Source organism: Pteropus medius, unplaced genomic scaffold (assembly GCF_902729225.1).
Source record: "Pteropus medius unplaced genomic scaffold, Ma_sr-lr_union100, whole genome shotgun sequence".
NCBI classification, from domain to species: Eukaryota; Metazoa; Chordata; class Mammalia; order Chiroptera; family Pteropodidae; genus Pteropus; species Pteropus medius.
In genome coordinates, this window is record NW_024353681.1 from 13,608 (window position 1) to 41,059 (window position 27,452).

Consider the following 27,452-nt stretch of genomic DNA (forward strand, 5'->3'; position numbering starts at 1 on the left):
ACATGTACCATTGGAGACTTTGTTGTAAGGGAGAGACAGAGGGATGGAGGAGTTTTAGATGGTTTCCTAGGACTCTGGGAGTTAAGTTTCTCAACATTGAGCTTGGGGTTTCTAATTGCCTTGCATGATCATAGGTCATGCTTGTGCAAGGTGACTAGCATTTAAGATGAAAGCCTTGAATCGAACTCTGGGGAGAGGCTCTTTATAACTGATGATTTGTACTTTGTCACCTATGACCTAATAGTGAGAAAAATGATTGCTAAACGAGATTGGTACAACCTTTCTCTTCTATAATACTAGCAGCAGCTAAAATAGGTAAAATTGATTATTAACACAGGATTTTCACATCTCCTTATCTTAATGAATTGATATATGAGCAGCCTGATAAGGAGACAGGCTTAGGTAGAGAGCAACCCACCCATGGCCACACAGCTTTTCGCAGGCCTGGGCTCTTTCTAGTTCTCCTTAAGAGGGATTTGTTTTTATTTGGCTTTATGCTTTTTTATATCTGCTGGTTAGATGCTCTTAAACACTTTCCATCTTAATAAAACCAGGTAAAATCGCCAATAAAGGACATTCAATTTTGTCAGTAACTTTCTGCTCCATGTGAGGGGCGCAGTCCCTTTAACAGTTTGGGAGAGTGTCTGTTAGCATTTCGTCAGTTGGAGTCATTGAAGTGTTAAGAGATGCTCCCAGGGATGTATCACCCAGAGCATGCATGCACCCATGTGCGTACACTCGTGCCTGCTTCAGTTAAGCCAGCAGTTTTCACTGGAGAAAACTGAAGGGTCTAAAAAGAGTCCAGTTGCATTCTTTTGATTTACAGAAAACAGATACTAGAACTTAAATTCACAGAATCATCTCTTTACTAGGTATATTCCCTCGCTCCTTTCCTCCCTAGAAACCCTTTCCTTTCACCCCAAAGTGGAGAGGGAATTTAAGCCTCAAGCCAAAGTTCTATATACATTTCAGAGAGGATACTAGCTTTGTAGTTGCACACATGTGACACTACTTAGTGATTGCTTACTATCTATCATTACCAATTCAGATGAGAATGGAATAAATCCATTTTAATGGTGCAATTGGAAAAGTGAAATTTAGGAAGTAGTGGCTGATGCCAGAATATCTGGTGGAACCTCCATTTGCTAGTTGGTGGAGAATTAGGCAGTTTATTTTTATACTTGGGCTCTGGTCTGAATGTTTCTTTAGAAATAACTCAAAGTAGTCTACGGCCATGCCACCCTGAACAAGCCCGATCCCATCTGATCTTGGAAGCTAAGCAGGGTCGGGCCTAGTTAGTACTTAAATGGGAGACCACCTAGGAAGACCAGGTGCTGTAGACATAAAAAAATTTAAAAAAATAAGGGATTGTAAGCTGTCAAGGTCCTTGCAGTCCATGAGGTCAACCATAGGTTGCCTTGCCTAAAAAAAAAAAAATAAAAAAATAACTCAAAGTAGTTTAGACTTTGACCGACTTTTTTTTTTAAATAAATTTTCTTATCACTGTGCTGTTGCTGCATCATATTCTTTTCTTGCCAGTCAAGTTTGGAATTTCCTATTTGATGTGCAGTCATCTTTTTTACTTGGCTCTCAAATGTATTGGTATAGTTGAGATACTATTCCTTCTTCTCCCAATTAAAGACATGTATAAATTACATCTTTTAAATTTTCTGATTGTATTAATTTGTTGTTTAAACCAACTTTGTAGTTTCATTTTCTTCAAAGAACCAGCTGTTGGTGTTACTTATCAATTCTGTTTCTGTGTCTACATTTCTACTTTTAGTTTTGTATTTTGCCTCCTTTATTTCTCCTAAATTTCTTAGATAGAAACTCAGTTCACTAGTTTTCCCTTTGCCTCTTTTTTTTCTTTCCTTTTTTGCTTTTATTTACACTTTTGGAGTGGGTACATTTTCTCTGAGTTTTGCTTTGACAACAGTCTAGGTGTTTTGATGTTTCAGTTGTATATTATTAGCATTTTAAACATTCTGTGATAGTGTTGGGTTTCATCCTTGGTTTAGTCATTATTTAAGGAATGAAACTAATGTTCATGAGTATTACCTGCTTGGCGCCAAGCCTTGCTGTTAAGTGCTTTCTGATAGTTATGTAGCTCTTACCTCAGCACTGCCTGCCTGCTGATAGAGGTCATATTATTTGCATTTTGCTCATGAGGAACCTGAGGTGCAAATAAAGTTGCACAAATCATCTCTTCAGTGCTACTACACTGCTTAACAAGTGAATGTGTAAAAGATACATGTGGTTAGGCCATTTATAGTCTGGGTTTTTTTTTTTCAGTTTATTATGAATTGTGTAGAATTTCTGCCTCTAGTCTCTACCAATTAGTCTACTTATGCCTCTATACCTTCTGTCACCCTTTTGCTCAGAAAATCTTCAGTGGCTTCTTATTGCCTATTAATAAATTTGAAGGACTTTACCTTGATATTACCCCCACCTACCTTTCCCTTTCTCAGGTACCTTTTCTCCTCTCTCCCCAGCACCCCACGCCCCTAAATTCACAAGATGTACTCTTCCTGGGTTATAAAAGGCTGTCTCCTACTTTAAAAAATCTTATCCTCTTCATCTAGAATTTCCTTTCCCCAACCTACTGCCGCAGTCCTACCGCCCTTCCCAGTTCTCCCAGGGAAATGAATCTTCCATGTACCAGTTTACCATGGTGTATATAGTTAACTGTTGATCAGTCATCCCTCTCTGCTCTTGTTAGTCTTTAAGCATTTTCAGGGCCAAGGTTGTTTTTTTCTTCTCATCTTTGTATATCCCCCACATTTCAGGCACTCAAACAATTTTTTAATATTTTAAATTCAATTTGCGTTTATTGTATATCAGTGCCCCGTGACCCTGTTTTCCCCCTTGGAAAAATCTGTGTGCATGTAAAGAAAGCATATATTTTTTGTTCTCCTATTTTATTCTCTTGCTAGAACCATGCTGTTTTTATCTACTTGAGTGTTCATTTCCAGAGTTTCCTTAGGAACTTTGCTTTATCTGTCATGATTTGATGGCATGTAGAAGCCCACAATGTACATATCTCTATATATCTTTAAAATAACACTTGTCAGATTATTTCCATATTCTATAGCCATGTTGCTAGGTTTTCATTTTTGAAATTTTCCTTATTAGTCATTTTAGTATTTTAATTTTTTTGCTTTGAAATCTAATTTATCAAATCACTGTACTAGTAAACTGCTTCTCTTATTTTTACCCAGGCATGAGAAACCTTTGTCATCTCCTTTCTTGTAGTTGGTTTGACTTCACATTGGTTGTAAGTGTGACTCTTAAATGCAACAGATATAGATTTTATTTTTTAATCTAGTAAGTGACCTTTCTTATTATCAGCCTGTGGTAGGCAGAGTAATGATCCCACCTCCTAGATACACCCTCATTCTAATCCTTGAAACCTGGGAATATATTCCATTACAATGGCAAAGAGAAATTAACACAACAGATGGAATTGAGGTTGCTAATCAGCTGACCTGAAACTAAGAAGACTGTTCTGGATCCTCTGGCTGGGCCCATTATCACAGATTTTAAATGTAGAAGAGGGTGGAGGAAGAGGTCAGAGTGAGTCAATGTGAGGAGGGCTGGACGTACCACTGCTGGCTTTGAAACTGGAGCCAAGGGCCATAAGCCAAAGAGCTAGGAGGCAGCCTGCAGGACCTGGTAAGATAGGAAAACATTCTCCTCTAGAGCCTCAAGGAGGGTCACAGCCCTGATGACACCTTGTTTTTAGCCCAATGAAACCCATTTCGGATTTTTGACATCCAGAACTGTAAAAATAATATGTTTGTGCTTTTTCAGCCAGTAGGTTGGTCGCAATTTTGTATGGCAGCAATAGAAAGCTAATACATGGACATTCCATCCTATTTCTGTTTTTCTAACCCTAATATTTGAATTAGGAATTATATTTTTGTACTATTATTTATCCTCTTGTAAGTTCATCTTGTTTCCTTCCTATTTTTCATTTTTCATGTAATAGACCTACAACTCTTTATGTCAAAAATAATAAAATAATCACTTTTCCAACATTTAAAACATTTTGGTACTTCTGTTTTCATTATTTCTACTCCTATTAAATAAGAAACATCTCTTTTAGGGAAGATAACCAATTTAGCTTACAGGATTTACCTGTCCCTACCTTGTCTATTTTTTTTTAATAATCTGAAGCACCTCTGCATATTCTCTACCTGTAAACCCTATGATTATCATTGTCCTTGCATTCGTTAATGTTCTCATTCACTTATTTCTTTTAAATAGTCTGTTTTCAAATCCATTGTTTCTGGTAATATGTGTAGCCAAATTTGGTTGACAAATGGGTTCTGATTTTATAGATTTTGTAATATCTCCCTGTGCTTTCAGTGAGAAAAAGTCATCTCAGCTAGTTACTTTCTGTTTGTGGTGCTCGCTCCATATGTTAGCTTATGAATCCCCCTTTCTCTTCTCCAAAGTCTGGGGATGACGTTGTTCTTGTCTTGCCATCTTTTAGTGGTAGTCCTTCTTATTCATAGCAGCTTGTAAAAGCCCCCTCTTGTTTCTCAGCATTGACATAACTAACATGTATTTAGTGCAGCAGTTATCAGACTATTTTCCACAGACCCCTAGGGAGCCTTGAGAGCCTTTCCAAGGGTCCGTGAGGTCAAAATTATTTTCATAATAACACTAAGACATTTCTTTGCCTCTTTCTCTGCGTTGACATTTGCACTGATGGTGCAAAAGCAGTGGTGGGTAAACTGCTAGAACCTGAGCACAAATCAGGCTGGTGACACGAAACTGTACTAGGCATCATTAGAGTCTTCCCCACAATGTACTTAAAAAAAAACTTCACTTAAGAATGTCCTCGATAAATCAGAAAAAAATACCAGTCTCTTTCATTCTTGACCCTTGAGTACACATCTATTTTAATATTCCATGTGACAAAATAGGAAGAATGAATAAAAGCTGTCTGCTGTATGCTGAAGCGCAGTGGTTGACTCAAGGAAAAACACTTGTGTGCCTGAGTTGCAAGCTGCTGTTTTCATGGAATACCAGTTTTACCTGAAACTGTGGCTATTTGTATTAGGGTATTTGACAGTCATTTTCTCAAAAATGCAAGTGAATTTGTCACTTCAAGGAAAACAACTAATGGCATTTTTTACAATTGGTAAAATTTGAGCTTTCAAGGGAAAAATCACAATTTTTGAAAAGTTATATCTACCACCATAAGGTTGACAGCCTCCCAATACATGAAATATTTCTGATGAAGTGGCTTGTGATAATAACTAATGTGATTTATTTTTACTATTGTATAGTGAAATGTGTCAACATTTGAAAGATTTTTATTACTTAATGAACCAATATTTTCTATAAGTTCATTGCTGGTGTAGTCACAAGGCCCATGTACTCACTGCATCAAATATTTAATATTAAATAGATCAGAGTTTGGAATAAAGAAAGATTTTATTTTTCAAAATGGTACCATAATGAGAAGATGGGAGCTTTCTAGTTTTCTCAAATCCATCTTAAGAGCCACCTCTCAAGTTCCTGTATCCTATACATCCAGGGAAGGGAGAAGGGGCAGGGCAAGAGTTAAGATCCAAAGAAGAGTGAGAAATCTCCAGATCTTTTTGTTCCCAGTTTGTTATACCAGAAGTCAACTCAAGTCTCAGGTAGAACTCCTCTAGTCAATTAGCATATTTATAGAAACGTAGGCCTGAATTAAGGTAGAATCTGGGAGAGAAGCAGAAACATTCCACCCTGTTACAATTTCCCCCTTTATTTGTTCATCCCTCAGTCTCGAGGGAAGTAGAGCAAGTGGTTCCAATCTCAATCAAGAGAGAAGATTAATTGTAAGATGGAGTCAGATTTGCCTGCCCTTCATGTCCCTCTCATTTGCATTCCTCCTATCAAGCTCTTTCAGTCTCACACATCCACTTCTTCCAAGATACTCCCTGAGCCTTAGAGGGGGCAATCTGAGTGTTCAATTTACAAGCAGAGACCAACCAGAGCAACAGTAGAAGCAGCAGTAGGTCAGGATAATTGTATCCTAATATGAGACAAATAAAAAATAATGAGGCAGGTGGTGCCAATCTGACATTCTCCTGATCTGCAACTTTAATGCCTCTGATGATGTCATCATATACTCAAGAAAGCTTTCACGCAGTATATCAGTCACTGAGATCGTCCAAGCATGAGCTGTTGTGATGATTTCTCCCAAGTTTACATCATTGTCCAGTTGTAGTCTGCAATTGCAAGGCTCAGAAAAAAAAAAAAACAGTTTTAATTCTCAATAATTCCAAGGCAAAGGGTGGAAGAAAAAAATGAAACACTAGTTCAGAGGGTTGCTGCCAAACACTTCCACCAGAAAATTTCAGGATTCAGTCCAGTCCACAAGTGAAAAATAAAACTTTAAAGACAATTAACCGAACTAGAATCTAATATTCACAATTGCACATTATGGTCTCTATTGAAACGATTTTTCTCTAAAATCACCCTCATTTTTATCAAAGATAGCCAAATTAAGACTAATCCATTGCATAAGTCTAGCTTCAATAAACTCGGCCTGTTATTTGCATAAGTGCAGCAAGAATAGCAATTGCTCATATAGGCTCCCTTAAATCTGCTTTGCTGGAATTTCATAAGGAATCTCCAGATTGAACTTCAATTAGCCTCACGGGACTAAGCCACATCCTTGCCATCAGACCTTGCCTGCAATACTTATAGAATTGGGTGAACTCCTCAGGTTCTCAAAGTTCCCCAAACATCTTGAGGTTCTTCCTTTGCCATCTCCCAGGAACACAATCATCGTCCCTTACCTAGAAAGACTGCTGTGAACCATATCAACAAGGTACCAGGCTGTTTTTCCAAGGGGCTTTTATTGGCTTCCAAAGTCAATCTTAAGAATTAATATAAAGCCTTCTGGTGACATCCAGAGTCTGTGCATATATATCTCTTTCAAATATGACATTCCAGTCAAAGCCTTATCAGGAATTTTCAATCGTGTCCTATTATAAAGATAATAGATTCTTATTGAATCTATGCAAACAGCCATATTACCATGAAAATAATATTGAGTTTCCAAATTCTGAAGGGATCAGGTAGGGAGAAAAATGTAAATATCTCAGTACTGCTTACAAAGGCATAATTTACCAAACTGCCCCAAAGAGGCAAGTTTCATTATATCTGGAAAAGAAAAAAAACTTAAAAATTAGCAATATTTCAAACAAAAAGTATTAAAAAATTATAATCATCTTCAGTTCAGTCCCACACAATCAATTCTTGTTTATCTTGATTATTTGCCAGTGTTTCCATGAATCAAGTTATTTCTCAGAATTCTATAAATTATCATCCAGTTCCAAAGGTATGATCTGAAAATTCACTTTCAGAAACCAGTATCCTAAAATAAGCCAGAGTCCTCTCCATGTTTTTTTTTTTCTGGAGATGAAACATGCTTGCAAAAAGCATTAGAGTCAAACGGTGACTGTAAATGACAAAACACTAAAATGACATGATTACAGACCTGATGATAATGCAGTCGACAATGAACTTTGCTTTTCTGTATCATCATTCCTACCCAGGGAATGAATATCACCACCTAATTGAGTGTTCATTCAATTTAGTGCCTACCGCCACCAATCTGAATTCCTTTGAAGGCTCCCTCTCAGTCACTATCATAAGCTACACAGTTGTCCAACAAACATTCCCTACCCATGTGTTTCCTATCTTCATATCAAAGGAAAAAACTTGAAAAGGTTTTTCAAACAATTAACATTTAAGTGGCATTTAAGCGATTTGTTTATATGATTTTAAAACGGCCTTGTTCTTTGCAGTCTCCCGTAGGGCAAGGCATCAAGTATTTCAAAAGGCAGCCATACACTTTTATACTTTTTAAGACAGCTTAAGTTCTAACACAACTTAAAAATAAATTGTCAAGTTTTGTTTTTACTATTATTTTCACAGATACAGAGCAGAGGATAAACCTAACAATGTCTACTTTTCCTAACTCACCACCATATTCATAAAAACTTTGTGATTCATTCTAACATACATATCAGTGCACTTGGCAAGAATATAATGAATAAAATGGCAAGTGGTAAAATCTAATTCATGCCAAAACATTGGAGAAGTTTCATAGGAAGCACAGACATATGCAACTTTAACTCTGTAGACTCTTGGTGATTTTCATATAATCTCTAGAACATCCATTTTACTATTCAAAATATATGTATACAAATACATTATTAGTTCTTTATTTGACAAAGCTTCTCATGTAATTTCAGCACACCATGCTAAGCCTAATTAGTTGTGTAACCACCATCCAAAGATATAGAATAGTTCCACTGCTGAAAAATATTCCCTCTTATCCCTTTTTAGTCAACTTTTCCCCCAGCACAGCCACTGGTAACCATACTGATCTGTTTTTCGTATCGATAATTTTGCCTTTTCCAGAATGTCAAATAAATGGAGTCATACAGTATATTATGTTTTCAGTCTGAGCTATTTTACTTAGCATGGTGCTTTTGAGGTTGGTCCATGCTGTTGCATGTATCCCTAGTTCTTCTTTACTGCTGATTAGTAATCCATTGAGCAGATATACCACAATTGGTTTAACTGGTCACCAATTTATGGACATTTGAGTTGTTTTCAGTGGCTATTATAAGTAGAGCTGCTCTGAACATTTGAATATAGGTGTTTGGGTAGACATATGTTTTTCTTTTTCTTGAGTAAATACCTTGGCATGGGATTGCTGGGTCATAGAATAAGTATGTACTTAACTTTATAAGAAACTGCAATAGTATTTTCTAAAATGTCTGTACTGTTTTGCATTCCTACCAGCAATGCATGAGGGTTCCAGTTGTCCCATATCCTTAGCAACAGTTGTCAAAATTGACCATTTTAATATTAGCCATCGTGGTAAGTGTGTAGTTTCATCTCATTGTTGCTTTAATTTGCATTTCTTTAACGTATGAAAATATCGAGTATCTTTTTATGTGCTTATTTCCCTTTTGTATGACTTCTTTGATGGAGCATCTGTTCTCATTTTTCTGCTATTTTAATCAGATTGTTTTCTTATTTTTTAGTTGTAAATCTCCTTTATGTATACTGGATACAGGTACTTTGTATGATATATGTTTTCAGAATATGTTCTTCCAGTTTGTGGCTTGGCTTTTCATTTTTTTAATTGTCTTTCAGAGAGTAGGAGTTTTTATTTTTGAAGAAGACCAATTTTATATCCCATCTAAGAAATATTTACCTAACCTTAGGTGGCAATTATTTTTCCCCTTGTGTTTTCTAGATGTTTTGTAGTTTTGGCGATTACATTTAGGTCTGTGATCCACTTCAGGTAAATTTTTCATATGCTGCGAGATTGAGTCTAGGTGCATTTTTTTCCATCTATCTAGTTATTTCAGCACTATTTGCTGAAACACAATTGTTTCTCCATTAAATTGCCTTGGTACCTTTGTCAAAAGTTAACTGACCATGTATGTATGGATCTGTTTTTGGACTCTGTCCTGTTCTCTATGTCTCTCCTGGTGCTAATACCCATCATCTTCATTATTGTCGCTTTATGGTAAGCCTCAAAATCATGTAGTGTAGGTTCTCCAACTTTGTTCTTTCTCACAATTGTTTTGCCCATTCTAGGTCCTTTGCATTTTCATATAACTTTTAGAATCAGTATGTCAATTTCTATAGAAGAGGCTGCTCAGATTTTCATTGGGATTGCATTGAATCATTAGAATAATTTGATTAATAGGGTAGACTGAATAATGGACCTCAAATATATCCACTTCTTAATCCATGGAACCTGTGACTATTACCTTCTATGGCAAAAAGGTAATAATTACCTTATATGGCAAAATATGTGATTAAGTTAAAGATCTTTTGATGGGAGAGTATCCTGGATTATCCCCGTGGGCCTTAAGTCATAGGTTTCCATATGAGAATGAGGCAGGAGATACTGTTAAGAGGAAAAGGCAATGTGATGGAAATAGAGAAAGAGATTTTAAGATGCCGCACTGCTGGTTTTGATGATGGAGGGAGAGGCCCAAGGAGTGCAAGGAATACAGCTCTAGAAACTGGAAAAGGCAAGGAATGCATTCTCCCCTAGTTCAGGAGGGAGCAGGTCCCTGCTGACACCTTAATTTTAACTCAGTGAAACCCATTTTGGACCTCTGGCTTCCAAAACTGTAAGAGAATAAATGTGTTGTTTTAAGCCCCTACGTTGGTGGTAATTTGTTATAGGACCCATAGGAAACTAATATACAGGATGTAAATCTTAACGATGTTGAATTTTCTAATCTATAAATGTGGTATATCTCTCCGTTTATTGAGATCTTTAATTTTTCTTGGTAGTGTTTGGTAGATTTCAGTGTACAAATCTTGCACATATTTTGTTACATTTACTTCTGAGTATTTCATATTTTGATGCTGTTGCGAATAGTAGTTTTTTCATAAACTTAATTTTAAGATAGATTTAGATTTATAGGAAAGTTGTAGTAAATGATAGTTTTAAAAAGTTCAATGTTCAATTTCTCATTGTTAGCATATAAAATACAATAATTTTTTGTACATTTACTTTGTAGCCTGCAACTTTGCTAAATTCAATTATTAGATTTAATAGCTTTTTTAGTAGATGATTTGGGATCTTCTACATAGACAGTCATATGTTGTCTGCAAATATCAGATTTACTCCTTCCTTTCAAGTCTTCATTCCTTTTAGTTCTCCTTCTTATATTTTCACTGTGGCTAGGACCTCCAGTACAATCTGAATAGATCTATTGAAGTGGACACATTTGTTTACAGTCTTGGGAAAGTATTGTCTTTCACCATTAAGCATTTTAACTGTATGTTTTTCATGGATAAGCATACATTCCTAATGTGTTTAGAGCTTTTATCGCGAATAGGTAGTAAATTATGTCAAATGTTTTTTCTGGAACCATTGAGATAATCATATGTTTTTTTTCTTTTTCATTCTTTTAATACTGTGAATTTTATTAATGGATTTCAAATGTTAAGCCAAGCTGGCAATCATTGCCAAAACCATACTTAATCATAATGTAATTTCCTTTTTTATATATTGCTGGATTCAATTCTTTAAGTTTTAAAGGGTTTTTGCATCTACATTCGTGGAAGATACTCATTTGTAGCTTACTTTCTTGGTCAGGTTTTGGTATCAGGGTAATGCTGACCTCATAAAATAAACTGAGAAATTCCCCCCACCCCCCGTCATCTTTTTCTGCAAGAGTTTGTGGAAAATGGTGCTGTTTCTTCCTTATATGTTTGGCAGGTGTTGTCAAGGCCTGACATTTTCTTTGTGAGAAGGATTTTAACTACAATTTCAGTTTCTTTAATGAATATAGAGATATAAAAGAATTTGTTTCTTCTTGTATGTACTTTGATAATGTCTTTCTTTCAAATAATTTATTTGCATAAAGTTGTTCATAATATCCTCTTCTAATCTCTGTAATGTTTGTAGGATTTGTAGTGATGTCTCTTCTTTCATTCTTGGTATTGGTAATTCGTGTGTACTTTTTCCTGATCACTCTGGCTATAGGTTTACCAATTTTCTTGATCTTTTAAAAGAACCAGCTATTAGTTGTATTGATTTTTCTCTCATATCTTTTTACTGTATTTTATCGATTTCTGTGCTTTTATTTATCATTTTCTTCCTTCTGTTTATTTTTCAAAAAATTTCCTACTCTTCCTATTTTCTGAAGATATTTTCTAATATAAGCATTTGATGCTATGAATTTCCCTTAAGTACTGTTTTAGCTGCATCTCACAATTTTGATATCTTGTATTTTCACTTTCATTTAGTCCAGAATTTTTCAAATTTTCCTTGTGGATTTTTTCTTTCACCTATGGATTATTAAACGAGTGTTGTTTAATTTACAAGTTTTTTGAGACTTTTCCAGATCTCTTCTTTATCAATTTTCAATTTAATTTCATTGTGTTCAGATACTTTGTATGATTTCTATCCTTTTAAATTTATCGAGGCTTGTCTTATGGCCCAGAATTCAGTCTGTCTTGGTGAATGTTCCATGTGTACTGGAAAGGAATTTGTATTCTGCTGGAATGTTTTATCAATATCGATTAGGTCATATTGGTTGATAATGTTGTTATCATCTTGTATATCTTTAGTAATTTTCTATGTGTTCTACCTTTTACTGAGAGAAGTGTTAATTTCCAATAATAATTGTGGGTTTTTCTATTTCTCCTTAATATTTTAAATATTCATATTTTCTATGTGTATTTTGAAATTTTATTAGGTACATAAATATTTACAGTCTACCTCTTTATCATTATGAACTGCCCTTATCTGTCCCTGGTAATTTTCTTTGTTCAAAAATATACCTTGTCTTACATTGCAGTAGGCAGGATGTCCCCCCAAAGATATCCAGGCCCTAAGCCCTGGAACCTGTGACTGTGTGATGTTACATGGCAAAGGGGACTTAGCAAATGTGTTTAATTTTACAGTATTGGTTTCTATTGCTTTCATAACAAATTACCACAGATTTTGTGACTTAAAACTACACAAACATTTCATAGTTCTGTAGGTCAGAAGTACAGGTACAGCATGGCTTAGGTCTTCTGCTTAGAGTCTCACAAGGCCAAAATCAAAGTTTTGAAAGGGCTGTACAGCAGGTCCTCAAGTAATGTCATTTCATGATAACGTTGAAGAGATGCTGTAAGGTAAGAACGTAACTCTTGTTTATATCAGTTAGCCTGTGGTAAAAGTGGTTTTATGTTGTTTTGCTGAAAGCTGCAGAACCTATCAACGATGTTAATTGAGGATTCACTGTATTTCTTTCTGGAGGCTCTGGGGTTTAATTTGCTTCTAATCTCATTCGGGTTGTTGTCAGAATTCAGTTCCTTGTGACTGTAGGACTAAGGACCCCATTTCCTTACTGGCCATCAACCAGGAGTCATTATCAGCTTCTGGAGTCTGCCTGCATTCCTTGTTTGGCTCATGGATCCCTTCCTCTGTCTTAAAAACCACCAAAGGCAGGTCATGTCCTTCTCATGTTTGAAATCTCTCTGACTTTCCCTTCTGTCTCATCTCTCCTCTTCTCTGACTTACTCATATGCCACTTTCTGCTTTTAAGGGCTCATCTAATTACATTGGGCCCACCTGGATAATCTGGAATATTCTCCCTATTTTAAGGTCAGCTGATTAGTAACCATAATTCCATGTGCAGAGTCCCTTCGTGGTAGTACCTAGATTTGTGTTTGATTGAATAACCGCAAAATAGGAATCTTGGGGAACATCTTTAGAATTCTGCCTACCACGGTTATGGACTTTAAGATGGGAATAGTATCCTGGATTAGCCAGGGGACCCAATCTAATCACATGCACTTTTAAAAGCAGAGAATCTTCTCAGGAAGCAGGAGCAATATGGCAGAAGGAAAAGTCAGAAGAATTCCAAGCATGAGGAAGATTTGCTATGCTGTTGCTGGCTTTGAGATGTAAAGGCCTTTGTGCCTTTATATCTTTGATCAGAGAGAAACCTCTAGGACCTAAGGGCAGCCCACACCTGGCAGCCAGCAAAGAAACTGGGTTTTCAGCCATGTGATAAGAAACCAGATTGCCAACAACCTTGAATGAACTTGGAAGCAGATTTCTCCCAGAGTCCCCTGATAAAAGCCAGTTGACACCTTGATTTCAGCCTTATGAAGCTCTGAGCAGAGAAATTAACTAAGTCTGTTGGGGCTTCTGACATACATAACTATGAGATAATAAATTTGTATTTTTTTAAGCTGTTAAGTTTGCAGTAATTTGTTGCAGCAGCGATAGAAGACAAACATATTAATATAGACACTCCAAGTTTTCTTTTGGTTAGCGTTTGCTTGGTATAACTTTTTCTGTCTTTTTACTTTTAATCTATCTCTGATTTTATTTATAAAGTGAGTTACATATAGACAGCACATAGTTGTCTTGCTTTTTAAAACCATTCTGACCATCTTTGACCTTTAATTGGTATTTACACCATTTACATTTAATGTAAACTGCCTCCAAGTGGTAAGCTGAGGGAATAATAGAGTTTATTTATTCTGTTTTCTTTCCTTCTGCCATCACAGTCCTTCACTTAATGTTGTCCAGTGTCTGAAAACTTGTTTCATATATTTTGCCCAGTTTCTTATTTAAGGTGGAAAGAAAACCACATTCCTTTTACTACGTAGAAAAATGGAAGTGGAAGTCCTCAGTAATGTAATCTCTAATTAATATTTTAAGAATATTCTCTTCAGGAAATCTCTTTCATATGAAATGAAAGAGAGAGAAAGATGAATTTATTCAGTCTTAGAAAGTATAATACATGTATTAAAATGTTACTGTATATGAACATGGCAGATGGAAGCCTTTTTAAAAATAGAATTAAATAATTAGTCAGTGACAGAACTTGACCGTATCCTGAACATGTCAGCCTTTTCCAGCCTCCGTGTCTTTGTATGGCTAGTTCCTTCTGCTCGGAATGTTTCCTCACCTCACATTCTTTCCTGCCTGACAGCTTGCCATGTAACCTCTGGAACCAGCTCCAGAGCCACCACCTCTCTGTTTCTCAGGGCCCCCAGACAGAATCCAGATGTTCTCTTGTGGGCTCCCATCGCACCCTGCCCTATAGCACTGTTATGGCACATGCCATGCTGTATTATATGTTTCTGTGTGGAGTCCCTCCTACAGGAAGCCTTTGAAAGCAGGGAACTAATTTTAGTCTTTATGTTTCTCTTATCCCCTAACACAGTATGTCAACTACATAAAACTTTTCTGCAAATGATTGTCGAATTAGTGAGTCTTTTCATGTGCTGAAAAATAACTGCTGTTACTACTCCCTATTTTAATATCACATATTTGTAAATGTGAATCCTCTTTAATCATTTTACTTTTCTCTTAGTAAATTCCTCATCTATGCCTGTCTGCTGCTGTTCTCTGTGCTGCTGGCCCTTCGTCTGGATGGCATCATTCAGTGGAGTTACTGGGCTGTCTTTGCACCAATATGGCTGTGGAAGTTAATGGTCATTGTTGGAGCCTCAGTTGGAACCGGAGTCTGGGCACGAAATCCCCAATATCGGTAATACTGCTTTATAAAACCCATTGGTCTCTATCCTGAAGCATCAGTCTCTTGCTTTTCACTTTAGATAAAGTAAGGACTGTTTTCTTTTCTACCTCTCCAGGGTTTTATAAGAACTATAATATAGGCAAACTGAGTTCTAGACTAAGATTTTTAAACTTAGGTATTCGATATGCACTTTCTTGCAAAAGCAGTGTTATTTTGGGTGGTTCATTTCCTAGCCAGTCCACAGAAGCCTATGTAATCTAAAATACATGCAAAATATGGAACTGTTCTGCCACTCTAGACTAGGAAATATGAAACCACCATGTTTTTAGGTGCCGTTCTACTGTCCAGACTTTTAGCTCTGGTCATCAGGGTATATCCTTTGCCAGTTCAGTCCTGGAACTGGGGCTCCTGTTGTCTCAATCTTGTAGTGTGTGGGGGAAGTAGCTTGGCCAGGAAACTGAGTCCCTGTGATGGAGAGACATGAGGCCCAGAAGCTGTGCAGGAGAGCAGAGGCCTTTGGGAGCCAGGCAGAGGTGTGACCTGTGACCTTTACCTTCAGCTCCTCAGCACCTTTCTTGGGTGGCTCAAGTGGTCAAAGTGTGGGGAGTTGGCTCACTCCAGCGTGTAGCCTGGAGCTAGCTGCTGGGGCCTGTGAGAGTCTCTCCTCTCTCCCTCACAGATACTAGTATTTCAGAAAGGAAGGAAGGGGGGATTGAGAGGGAGTTCTGTTTTGAACCTTCACCAGGAAAATGGGAAGAAAGAGGGGAGCACGTGCAGCTGCTCATGTGAGAAAAGCGTTTAATTCTTGGTTATTGACATGAAAATAAGATTAAAATTATATAAAATACATTACCACATACATATCTAAGGATGTTAAAATAGCCACACAAGGAGTCTTGGCAGATAGGGGACATTCTTATATAGCTGTTTTAAAGGTATTAGATTTTTTTAAAAGATTACCTGTGTGGCTGCAAATCTTTTTATTTAGACACTATTTGAACTTTTCTCTCTTGGTTTAATTTAAGACTTTTAGAGCAAGGGTAGGAACTACCCTTGTGTGCAGTTGAACGTATTGAGTGTACAGACATAGTCATTCTAGAATGTGTCAGTGATATTCAAGGGAACATTATTGGGTCCTAAAGAAATAACCAATGGCCACATTTTTTCTGTGTCCTAAACTCAGTATCATCATCAAGAGATAACCTAAATGTTCATCCATATTTTGAATAGAACATTAGAGGCCTTCCAGATGCATTACGAAGCATTTTCCTGATTAGCGGCCTTATTATTTTTCTGTTGTTAATCTGTTAAGTTTATGCATGATACTCAGACAGCTAATTAAACTGATTTTGTTTAAAAACAGTTTTAATTCTTTTCCTCTTCTCTCATCTGCAGGTGTTAATTCATCCTCATGGAATAGCAAGGAAAATAAAAGCATTCATGCTTTTTATTTGCATTTTAAAATAGCACCTAACAGTAGTTACTGCATTTTCTTTAAATACAACCCACTCTTTTTCATAGAGCTAGAGTTATTTTTATATCATTGCATGAAACGTGATTTTATATGGTTTTTAATTTGTTAAGAAATGAGGATCATGAAACTTAAGAAGGGATATTTGCCAGTTTTTAGCAATAGAAGCAATCAGCTTGAATAATCTTGGAAATAGTTGAATTTAAAGTTATGAACAAAAGTGTGTACATTGTTAGGGAAATAATAACTGTAGCTATTACTTCTGAGAATATCTTTACACAATTAAAACTTTTAAGTCAAGTTTTGTCATAATGCTCATTTGTCATGTAGTAGTTCTTTGATGTTTGAAAGGTCGGCTCTTAAATATTAAGTTAGCCTTCTACCTGATATTTCCTTCATTTGTTGTCAAATTTACAAATATGACTCACAGTATCAACATAAGTTGATATTTGTCCTGGACTATTTGCTCGTTATGGAGATTCTTCTTCTTCTCCTTCTGGCCCTTTTTAGAGCAGAAGGAGAAACGTGTGTGGAGTTTAAAGCCATGCTAATTGCAGTGGGCATCCACTTGCTCCTGTTGATGTTCGAAGTGCTGGTCTGTGACAGGATCGAGCGAGGCAACCATTTCTGGCTCCTGGTCTTCATGCCGCTGTTTTTTGTTTCCCCGGTTTCTGTCGCAGCTTGTGTTTGGGGCTTTCGACATGACAGGTCACTGGAGGTGAGTGTTCATATATTTAAGAATGGTCAGTCATTGCGATGTAGATTCCTTGCCCTTTGTTAGGAAGAGATTGATCTTTAACCCTAGATCATGGTATATAAGGAAACAAAAGGCCATGGAAATAACCATGTTTCTCTTTTTTGAGTTAAAACACTGATTTTTCACCCAGGCCATATGCCTCATTCCAGCTTCACATCTTTCCCTGCCCACCTGTATCAGTCAGGCTTTTCCTCAGCAACAGAACCAATAGGAGAGATGCAGATGTGAATGTAGACACCAATAGAAGGAGATTCATTTTAAGGAGCTGGGTCATGTGATTGTGGGGGCTGGAGACTCAAATCCACACGGCAGGCTGGAGACTCCGCAGGAGTTGATGCTGCAGTTTTGAGGCAGAATTTCTTCCTGTCCAGGAAACCCCAGTTTTTGTTCTTAAACCTTTTAACTGATTGGAAGAGGCCCACTGCATTATCGAGAGTCATCTCCTTAAAGTCAGTACCTTCACAGCAATACCTAGATTAGTGTTTGCTTAAATAACTGGGTACTATAGCCCAGCCAAGTTGACATGTAAAACTAACCACCACACTGCCTCAGACCCCACGATCCAACTGTATCTGATCTCTGGCTAGCTTATCCTGATGTGCTGGTATGTTTGTTTATTCATTCGGTAGACATTTGTCAAGTATTTACCAAGCCCTTTTTGCCTAAACCTAGAGGATACACAGATGAACTAAAAAGCAGTAGTAATACTAGTAATAAAAATAATTGCAGATCACATTTATTGAGCGCTTACTATGTGCCAAGCATCGGGCTAGGCCCTTCACATGCAGTAATATGTTATTAAAGACTCACAACAACCCTGTGAAGCCCATGTAGTTGTCATCCCTGTTTACCAGAGAAGGTAAGTGATTTGTTCCCAGCTGCTCATTTGGGCTGGATCCCTTTTCAGTCAGCTAGACTCCAAATCATGAGTACCAGACCACATGGAAGCCATGGGCCTGCAGCCTGGCACAGATGGGTTCAGGGGAGAACTGCACACTGTGGACACTTTGTTTTGAGCTGCGTGGGTAAAAAGTGGAATAAGGACATGGCAGTTGGGCAGGAAAGGAGTGGAGGGTGGCTTAGGGCAGGTTAACCTTGAGAGGAAGGCGCTGTGGAGAGGGAGGGTAATAGAGCCAGGGCCTGTGAGAAGCAGAGGGAATGAGGCCCCAAGCACCAGGAAGGGCTTGGCCTTGACAGGGAGAACAGTTCTGGTGCGGGGGAGAGGAGTTGGGTGGACTGGGAGGGAGAGCACCCCTAAGGGCCCGCTTCACCCTCCCTGCACTTCCCCGAGGCCGGACAACCCAGACACTTCTCTGCGCTGCCCCCATTGGCTGCTGGCCAGTGGTACTAAAATTTCATGAGGGAGTGTGATTAGGAAAAAAAATGTCTAAAAAGACCCCTGGGAGGACAGTAATGAGAGCAAGGTTGAGAAGCTCTGAGCTGGACCCCCTTTGCCCCTCTGCAACCCGCTCCCCGGCCATCTCTGCGCAGTGCCTCTCCCTGCTACCTGTTCCCCAGGAGTCAGTCCAGACCTTTGCCTGTTCTCTCTCCTCCGCTTGTCCATCCTCCCTCCTGGGGCAGGCCAGTCACGCCCCTGCTTCAGCCCCTCTCTGCTTCTGGTTCCTTTAAGCATTTGCTCCTACACTTACCCATACTCTCTCCAGTAACTTTGGTCTCTCTCATCGGAAAGAGAAAACAGAGTGACAGCAGAAAACCCTCTCAGTCCTCCTGCTGTTGCCCCTTTCCTTCCTAAGACAGTGCTGTTCTGACCTCGCACTCCGTGCTCAGTCCTGCATACCCCAAAACTGGCACTGAGCACCCTCTGGCCAAACATAGCGGGCCGTCTTCAGTCCTCGTTCTGGGCACCGGCCACTCTGTAGCTCCTGGCACTCCTGGTCCTTGGACCAATCTGGCCACTCCTGTCTTCGGCTCTGTTGCTGTTTCTTAGGATTCTAGTCCTAGGCATTTTCAATCCTCACTGTGTGTATTTCCTCCGAATATGTTGTTACACTTTCTGTCTCCACTGCCACTTGTGCACTGTCACCTTCTAAATTCACAGTTCTAAATTCAGATTTCTCCTCTAGCTCCAGACTCCATATCCAGCTTCACCCAAATCTGTATTCCCTGTATTGATTAAAGGCACAGTTTCGACCCAGTCATCCCTACCTTTCTACTTTACGCTTCTCCTGTTTTGCATGTTTTTCTACTACCTGAGTAAATGAAGTACAAACATTTAAAATCATTTCCAAAAGGTTACATTAAACAAAATCACTGAGATTGAACATCAGCGATATCACTTATTTAGTTCAGCATTTCTCAGTGGGGGATGGGGGTATGCAGTTGGCCATCTGGATAGGAAATCTTTTGTTGAACAGGACTGGCCTATATGTTGCAGGACCTCTGCCCACTAAATACTAGTGGAGGTGCCCACCCCCAGTCTTTGTGACCCAGTAGCACCCCTGCACGTGCCCTAAGGGAGCAGTGTTGAAAAGCACTGAAAGGGCCTGAGAAAGAAGTTTAAGAAAACTAAAAATGAGTTATTTTGTTTCTTGGAAAGCAAAAGCATATACAAAGGCTAGGACTGTGTTGAGCATGAAACCATAGTTTCCTAATGCAGAGTTATAGAAAGTAAGTTGTTCATACTCTTGGCATTCCTACCCACAAGAAGCAGCACCATGTCTGGAGTTGAGCTCCCCCTTGGTTCTTGTGTTGCAGGAGGATAGGCTACCTCTGTGTGAGCCTATCTCCAATCACCCCTTAGCATTTGCTAGGGGGTGATTGGAGATAGGCTCACACAGAGATATGAAAAGAGTCGGGATTGGCCAGGGTGCCCCGTACAGCCAGGAGAGGACATGGTATTGTCCAGGCAGAGGGAGTAATAACACATACAGAGGCCAAGACAGGAGAAAATCTATCGTGTTGTGTGAACTTTGGTGGCTCAAATATGACTGAAGCACAATTTTACAAGCTGCAGAGAGTTCTGGAGATGGATGGTGGTGATGGCTGCACAACTTAAGTGGTATTAAGTGTCTAATACCACTGAGCTGTACAAGATGGTAAGTTTTATGTTGTGTGCATTTTACCATAATAAAAATATATATATGCCTGGAACATAAAGTGGAAAGAAGGGCATTGTGGCAGTTGGGCGAAAGGGAGGCTGTGTAGACGGATTGGGCTGAGTAGGGGCCAGATTCTCTGTCCTCAAAGAATGTGCCGAGCTGCCTCAGGCACCATGGTGATGTTGGACAGGGGCACCATGACATATTGGATATGTTTGAGGGAAAAGCAGTGATAGCTGACATCTCTGGGAACACTATGTGAACTACTCGCTCCAAGTAGTTTATGGTTTTGTTATGAAGTCACATTACATTCCTTTCGATGATGTCACAGAAGAAGCTGGGTTGTTGGCAGTTGCTGTGATAAGAAGATATTATTGTACAAAAATCCATGCAGAGAACAGGTAATGAGGGCGGAAGTGTCTTGAGTAAAGGTACAGTACCCAACAGGCACATACGTCCCCTTAGGAATTAGTTGTGCTTATTTAAAAATGAAATAAAAATATTTTCTTTCAATTTATGTGAGGTTTTTTTTTTTTTTTAAGATAGTTGCTTAAGACAAATATTTAAGTTGATTCACTACTAAACTAGTGGAACTTTATTTTGGCCTGTAGAGGCTTACGAAAGAACTCCTGAGTCACTAAATGCCCGTGAACTCAGAACTTTGGAGACGCTCTGAGCCAGATCCAGTGGCCTCATGTGATTTTTTTCTGTGGGCACTGGTGAGCTGTTGGAGAGCAGCTAGCACTGCGGGCAGAACACAGACAGTCTGGAGGGCATTGGGGAGCTGAGGGCCTGCAGGACTGAAGGCCAAGAAGCTAGTCAGGGGTTATTGGAGTGTTTCGGGGTGGAGGGGTTGGAGATGAGGAGGGCCTGACTAAGCAATAGTAATCGAGGTGGGTGGCAGGCAGGAGATTCAAGAGAAGTCTGGATGGTAGAGGACAGGATGTGGTGACTGAATAGGAGAATGTGGGGAGAGGAGTGCAAGGTGCTTTCTGCCATCACGGTTTGGGAAATTAGGCCACTGTGGTACCTTACAGAGAGATGGGAGACTGTCAAAAGGGGTGGGATAGGGTAACAAAATGGGTAATCGTGCAGGGAATAATGAACTCGGTGTGGGGCTGGGTTCATCTGAGGTGCCTCAAGGAGACCTGGGTCTGGGGACATAGCACAAAGGCTAGGTTAGAGACAGAGATTAGAGAACCAGCCAGTAGGAGGAAATGCAAACCAGGAGTTTGGATGGCATCTCTTCTCCCCCACCCCCAGGGCAGAGTAAGTGAGTGAAAACGTGTGTTCGTGTCTGTGTCTCCCTAGTGGGGAGAGGAGACTGAGTTTAAGGCTCTGGGGAGCATCACTATTTAAGGAGAGGAAAAGGAGGCTGAAAAAGAACTGTCAGAGCACCAGGAGGTAGGCGAGACTATGCACTGGGACCCTAAGAGGAAGGAGTGGTCAACAATATTATGCTGCAGAGATGCCCAGTAGGATGTGAACTGAAGTGGTCTGAGACTGCAGAGGTTATTGGTGACCTTGATGAAAGCAGTTGCTGGGTGGTCATGGGGATGGAGGTCGGATCACAGTGTGTGGAGTTTGAAATGGCAGGAGAGGCCATGGGGCTTAAGTATCCATGATGTCTCACAAAACTTGATATAACAGAAAGAGCTAGAGCAAGAAGGGATACTGGATCAAGGGAAGGGTGGATTCATTTGGCCTTCGGGTTGTTTTGTCTGTAATGGAAATGAGTTAAACTTGTTTGTGTTTCTGGGAAGGATCAGTGGAATAGACAAGGTTAAAGATGCAGTAATGAATCTATAATTGATGTCTTGATGTGACAGGTCCCGGAGGAGCCAGAAAGGAAGGGGTGGAATGCAGGGCTGACTCCTGGGTACAAGAAGAAGGAAGTACAGGGATGGTTAGGAATAGAGATGTTTGTGGATAGAGGCAGGAAGGAAGCTTGGGGAGTCCACTGTGGATCGCCTCTGTACTTGGCAAGCCTGGAAATGAGGTCATTGCCTGAGTGAGTGTAAAGGGCAGGGCAGCCACTGAGCAGAGGGGATGACTCAGGAGGCCAGGGGCAGATTTCTCCTTGGCACAGCACTACTTCACTCCTCTGGTGCTGAAAATCAGGTGGTCTCAGTGTAACAATAAAACATTTACCGTATTATAATTTACATCACCTTTTAGTGTGTTAGACAAATAATTACAGTATTGAATACAGCTTTTACTTTGTTTAACTGATTCTTCTCTTCATTTTTAGTTAGAAATCCTGTGTTCTGTCAACATTCTCCAGTTCATATTCATTGCCTTAAGGCTGGACAAGATCATCCACTGGCCCTGGCTTGTATGTAACTTTTTAAATTCTTAAATAAACTTCTTTTTTTATTCTTATAAAAGTAATTCGTGTTCATTGTAGAAAACTTGGAAAAGACAGATAAGCATAGGTAACAGAATAATAATCACCCATAATCCACTGGGATATAAGATGGTTAATGTTTTCTGTTTCCCTGCTTTGGGGTTTATTGTTTCATAAAGGTAGTTGAGATCATGCCACATACATAATTTTGTATCATGCATTTTTATTCTAACATTGCATCATAAACATTTTCCCATGTCAATAAAAGTTCTTTAAAAGCATAACTGTTAAAGTTTAATTGATGGAAAATATTCTTCAAATGCATTTACTAAATCATCCCCTTATTTATGAATATTGAGGTTGTTCACTAGTATTTTACAATTATAAATCATGCTGCAGCATATATTTTTGTGCGTAAAAGTCTTTGCCTGATTTTTTTCATTGTTTTCTTAGGAAAGACTCAAGAAATTTATTACTGGGCCACAGGGTGGGAACTTTTTGAGATTTTGAAATACAAACTGTGCTGCCAGTTTGCTTTTCAAAAAAGCTGTGTTGGTTTTTACTCCTGCCAGGAGTGAGGTATAAGTCATGCTTGTAACTTATGGCTTCAGTTAATGAGTGTTTGGTTAACATTGACTGTGCATATATGTGGATAGATGGATGGATGGATGGATGGATAGATACATACATATTTTACATAGCAAGCTACAAATTAGAGACTGCACTATGATTTCAACTATTAATGCATAGAGAGAAGATGAGAATAAAGGTAAAAAAGTTACATTGCTTTGGGAGATGAGGTCATGCCTGTATTTTTTCCCCCTGATGCTTGATGTGTACTTTTGCACACAAGACATTTTCTGTAATGCACATGATTTACATTTAAAAAAATGAAAGTAAAGAATATAGTAAAAACAAAACATTCATTTGACAACAGGGAAGAAAATAAAGGAGCATATGTTGCCTCTACAATGAATAAGGACAAGACTCATCACTTCTGCCCCAAAATTTTTGATAAAATATTCTGAATAAAAAATATTGTCAAGCACCTTCCCTGTATCTTCAGGGTGCTATATCTGGAGAATGGTAATTGAGTTAGAATTTTCTCTTGTGACAAGGAGGAAACAAATCTTGGTAACACCAAAATTTTAGTGTAAGGTACAATAAAAAAATAGGAATTGTTAATGTTTTCTGTAGGCGAATAGGCTTTTTAAAGGCCCAATCCTGTGCAGGTCCCAGCAGGTGAAGCAGTCTGATTGCACGTTTCCCCCAATGATCAAGAGAGAGCAAGTGAGGCTGTTACAACTACTAACATCTCACAAGGGGCAAGCCGCTAAATGAGAGTCTGATCACAGAGAAGAGGTTGTGCATAGACTCTACAGCAAATCCTATGATCAGGAACTCCAAGCTACTCAGGAGGACTAAAAATCATACACTAACTCAAGTAATTGGTCTAAACAATAAAACATAAAACCAAAGAACTTAGAAGAAAATGTAGGAGAAAAGTTTTGCAACTTACAGTTAGGTGAAGAGTTTCTGGAAATGACACCAACAGCATGATCTGTAAAAGAAGCTCAAAAGCGAAATGAAATTAATGAAAAGACAGGCCACAGACTATGAGACGATATTTGCAAAGCACATGTCTGACCAAGAACTTGTATCAAAAACATCTAAAGAACTCTCAAAACTTAAAAATAAAAACCAAACCTAATTTAAAAATTGACAAAAGACCTGAACAGACCATTCACAGAGAGGACATACATAGAGCGAATGAACACCTGGAAAGGACACTGTTACCCATAAGGGAAAGGCAAGTGAAAACCAGGATTGAGGTACCACAATACAGTGTGCTGGGGAGGGTGCAGGGGGATGGGGACACTCACACATACGGGGGTGGGATGCCAAATTGGATAGGCACTCTGGAAAATGGTTTGGCAATTAAAAAGTTAAACATGATGTTACCATATGACACAGCAGTGCCAATCCTGGGTATTTCCCCTAGAGAGATGAAAACGTACAGCCACACAAAAACCTGTGCACAAATGTTTACAGCACCTTTATTTCGGATAGCCAAAAGTGAGAAAGCACCCAAATCTCTTTCCACTGGTGACTGGATGAACAGTCTGTGGGACATCCATCCAGTGGAAGGAACAACCTGTTGATGCAAACAGGTTGGGTGAATCTCAAAGGCATCCGCCGATTGAGAGAAGGGATTCTCAAATGTGATATGCTGTATGATTCCATCTGCAGCACATTCTTGAAAAGACAAAAATGTACTGATAGAGAACAGATGAGTGATTGGCAGGGGTTATGGATGTGACGCAGTGAAGGGACAGCATGAGGGAGACTTGTGGAGTCAAGGAGCTATCCTGTGTCCTGCCTGGGGCTACGCAGAATTATATGTACGTGAAAATTCAGAACTGTACGCCAAAAGAAAACAGTCATTTTTATTGTTTGATAAGACAGGTATTCAAGGGGACAGTGCAAGGGGAGGAGAGATTATGAGACCCCCCCCAAGACTTAGCCTGCAGCTTCTGGAAGCATTAAAAGAGGTCTTTCTGGTATTACAGCAACAGACACAGAACCTGCCTGAGAGAGGTGGTAGGAACCCAGTGTGCTAGTTGGCAGAGGGTCTGTGCTCCCTGGGCAGCGGAAGCTTCCGGGGAGCATGTTCCCCAGTCTTTGGCCAGCGTACCATCAGCAGGATGGGGATATGGCGTGTGAAGAGGGCACGTCATGGGGAGATGGGGTGAGTGTGCATGGGTGGCAGCTCTGGCCTGTTTCCCTGGAGGGGTAGGGGCATGGGGGTAGTGCTGGCAGAGCCGGTGCCAGCTGAGTGAGAGCATACCCCAGGAATAGCAGTTGCAAGACTCTTCAGCCCAAGAGTGATCAATGGGGGAGCAGTGTCTTCATGGCAGAGAGCCGACTCTGCCCACCTTAGATGTCGGGGTGCAAACTAGACTACCAGAAAGACATCTCTTCTCTCCTTCCCTCAGGTCGTGTGTGTCCCCCTGTGGATTCTCATGTCCTTTCTGTGCCTGGTGGTCCTCTATTACATTGTGTGGTCTGTCCTGTTCCTGCGCTCCATGGATGTGATTGCAGAACAGCGAAGGACACACATAACAATGGCACTGAGCTGGATGACCATTGTTGTGCCTCTACTTACTTTTGAGGTAAGCTTTCGACAGCAGAACTTCCGAGGCCCTGTAGGCCACCCTTCCCTATGACAGTACCCTGTGTACCTGAGGGCAGCTTGCTCTCCCTGGAAATCACAAGCCAACTCCAGGCCAAGAGAGAAAGACAATAAAATTAGTATATCATTTCTTTTGGAGGGAGGAGGCTGGCCATGAGAAATGTGCCGTTCTAGCTATCATGTATCTGTATGTATCAATTTGTCTTCTAGAAAGAGAAGGTTAGATGTTGTATTTTCATATCTAAGTTCTTGACCTCTCAGAACCAACACCAGGAGGAGTTTTCCATAACAGTCCCGGCATTGGAAACTTTCCAGGTGGATGGATTTTGTGTCCCCCGGAGTAGAGAGTTTCTGTGGTCTCCTGTGGAGCTGACTTTCTGCCTTATGAAACCTGATAAGGGAGGGGTGCTCTGGCTTCACATATCGTCCATTTTCAGATGCCACATCAAAGAACCTCAACTGTTTCTCTTTCCTTAGATCCTGCTGGTTCACAAACTGGATGGCCACAATGCATTCTCCTGTATCCCAATATTTGTCCCCCTTTGGCTTTCCTTGGTCACTCTGATGGCAACCACATTTGGACAAAAGGGAGGAAATCACTGTATGTACCAGCATTTCAGAAACCTTGACCTATATGTGTGTCTGTGTGTGTGTGGCCTTGCTCTATGAGAAGATGAGCCTGAGGGCCCCAATTAAGGAGTTTGCATGAGAAAGCTAGCTAGCACTGACGAAAGTCTGGAATCTTCCAAGTGAAAGGTGTGCTGTTAACCTTGCTTTCCCCGCCCTGCATCACAGCCTCCCTAGCAGTACACTCTGTGATCTGAGATAGGACTGAGCATGGCAGGTAGCCTCTCTGAGCCCCATCCCGTCTACTGCCACATGAGGATCAAGATACGTCCTTCTCAGGGGCTCCTGAGCATTAAGTAAAAATCCACATTGCTCAGTGAACCCTAGGTGTCCTCCTAGGTTCTGTTTCCTTCTCGCTTTCCCCAGTGTCATTTCTGACGTCACCAGGCCTTGTCAGTGGTGCCTGCTTGCTCTCTCCTCCTCTTCACCTGCACATGCTGATACCGAGGTTTGAAGTATCTTTGAGGAGGGTCTCTTCCTCACTAGGCTAAGCTCCTTTGCATGTAGCTCCTGAGCATAACCTTCTGGAAGCCAGTGAGATGTTGTTGTGCCCCCAGGAGAGCCAGCACTGAGCTGACGGTCCCGTGGTACACAGACAGGAAGAGCAGGCCTCAAGAGAAGTAGCTCTGAGGTGGCCCCATGAGCTCAGGCCACCTCCTGGGCTGGACCAACACATGCCCACCATCCTCCCGGATTCCAGAGGATGACGGAAGTGCTTTCTTTGGGTGACAGTCTTTGTCATACATGAGTTCATCCCAGGTGGGAAAGGTTAGAGGATGTTGACAGAGTCTAGATGCCACAGGTATTTGAGACCCACTAGAGCGGTCCTCAGACTGGAGCACCTGTCAGAATCCCTGGGAGGGCCTGTGCAAGCAGACTATGTATCCCACCTACCAGTTCTGATTCAGGAGGTCTGGGCTGGGCCAAGATCACACCCCTACCAAGGCCCTAGGAACA

At 39.9% G+C, this 27,452-nt stretch overlaps 1 protein-coding gene and 1 non-coding gene across 2 annotated transcripts in view; both read left to right on the plus strand.

The window, feature by feature from the left end:
* Nucleotides 1-27,452, plus strand: part of TMEM185A (transmembrane protein 185A) — a 34,635-nt gene that overhangs the window by 5,314 nt on the left and 1,869 nt on the right. The window contains exons 2-6 of the mRNA XM_039850917.1: nt 14,877-15,053; nt 17,023-17,230; nt 22,580-22,663; nt 25,672-25,848; nt 26,346-26,469. Of these exons, the coding sequence (XP_039706851.1) occupies nt 14,877-15,053; nt 17,023-17,230; nt 22,580-22,663; nt 25,672-25,848; nt 26,346-26,469 (770 nt within the window). The remainder of the gene's footprint in view (nt 1-14,876; nt 15,054-17,022; nt 17,231-22,579; nt 22,664-25,671; nt 25,849-26,345; nt 26,470-27,452) is intronic.
* On the plus strand, nt 1,225-1,343 carry LOC120593214 (5S ribosomal RNA). Its single transcript, XR_005650314.1, has one exon. It is a non-coding gene; the product is annotated as a 5S ribosomal RNA (ribosomal RNA).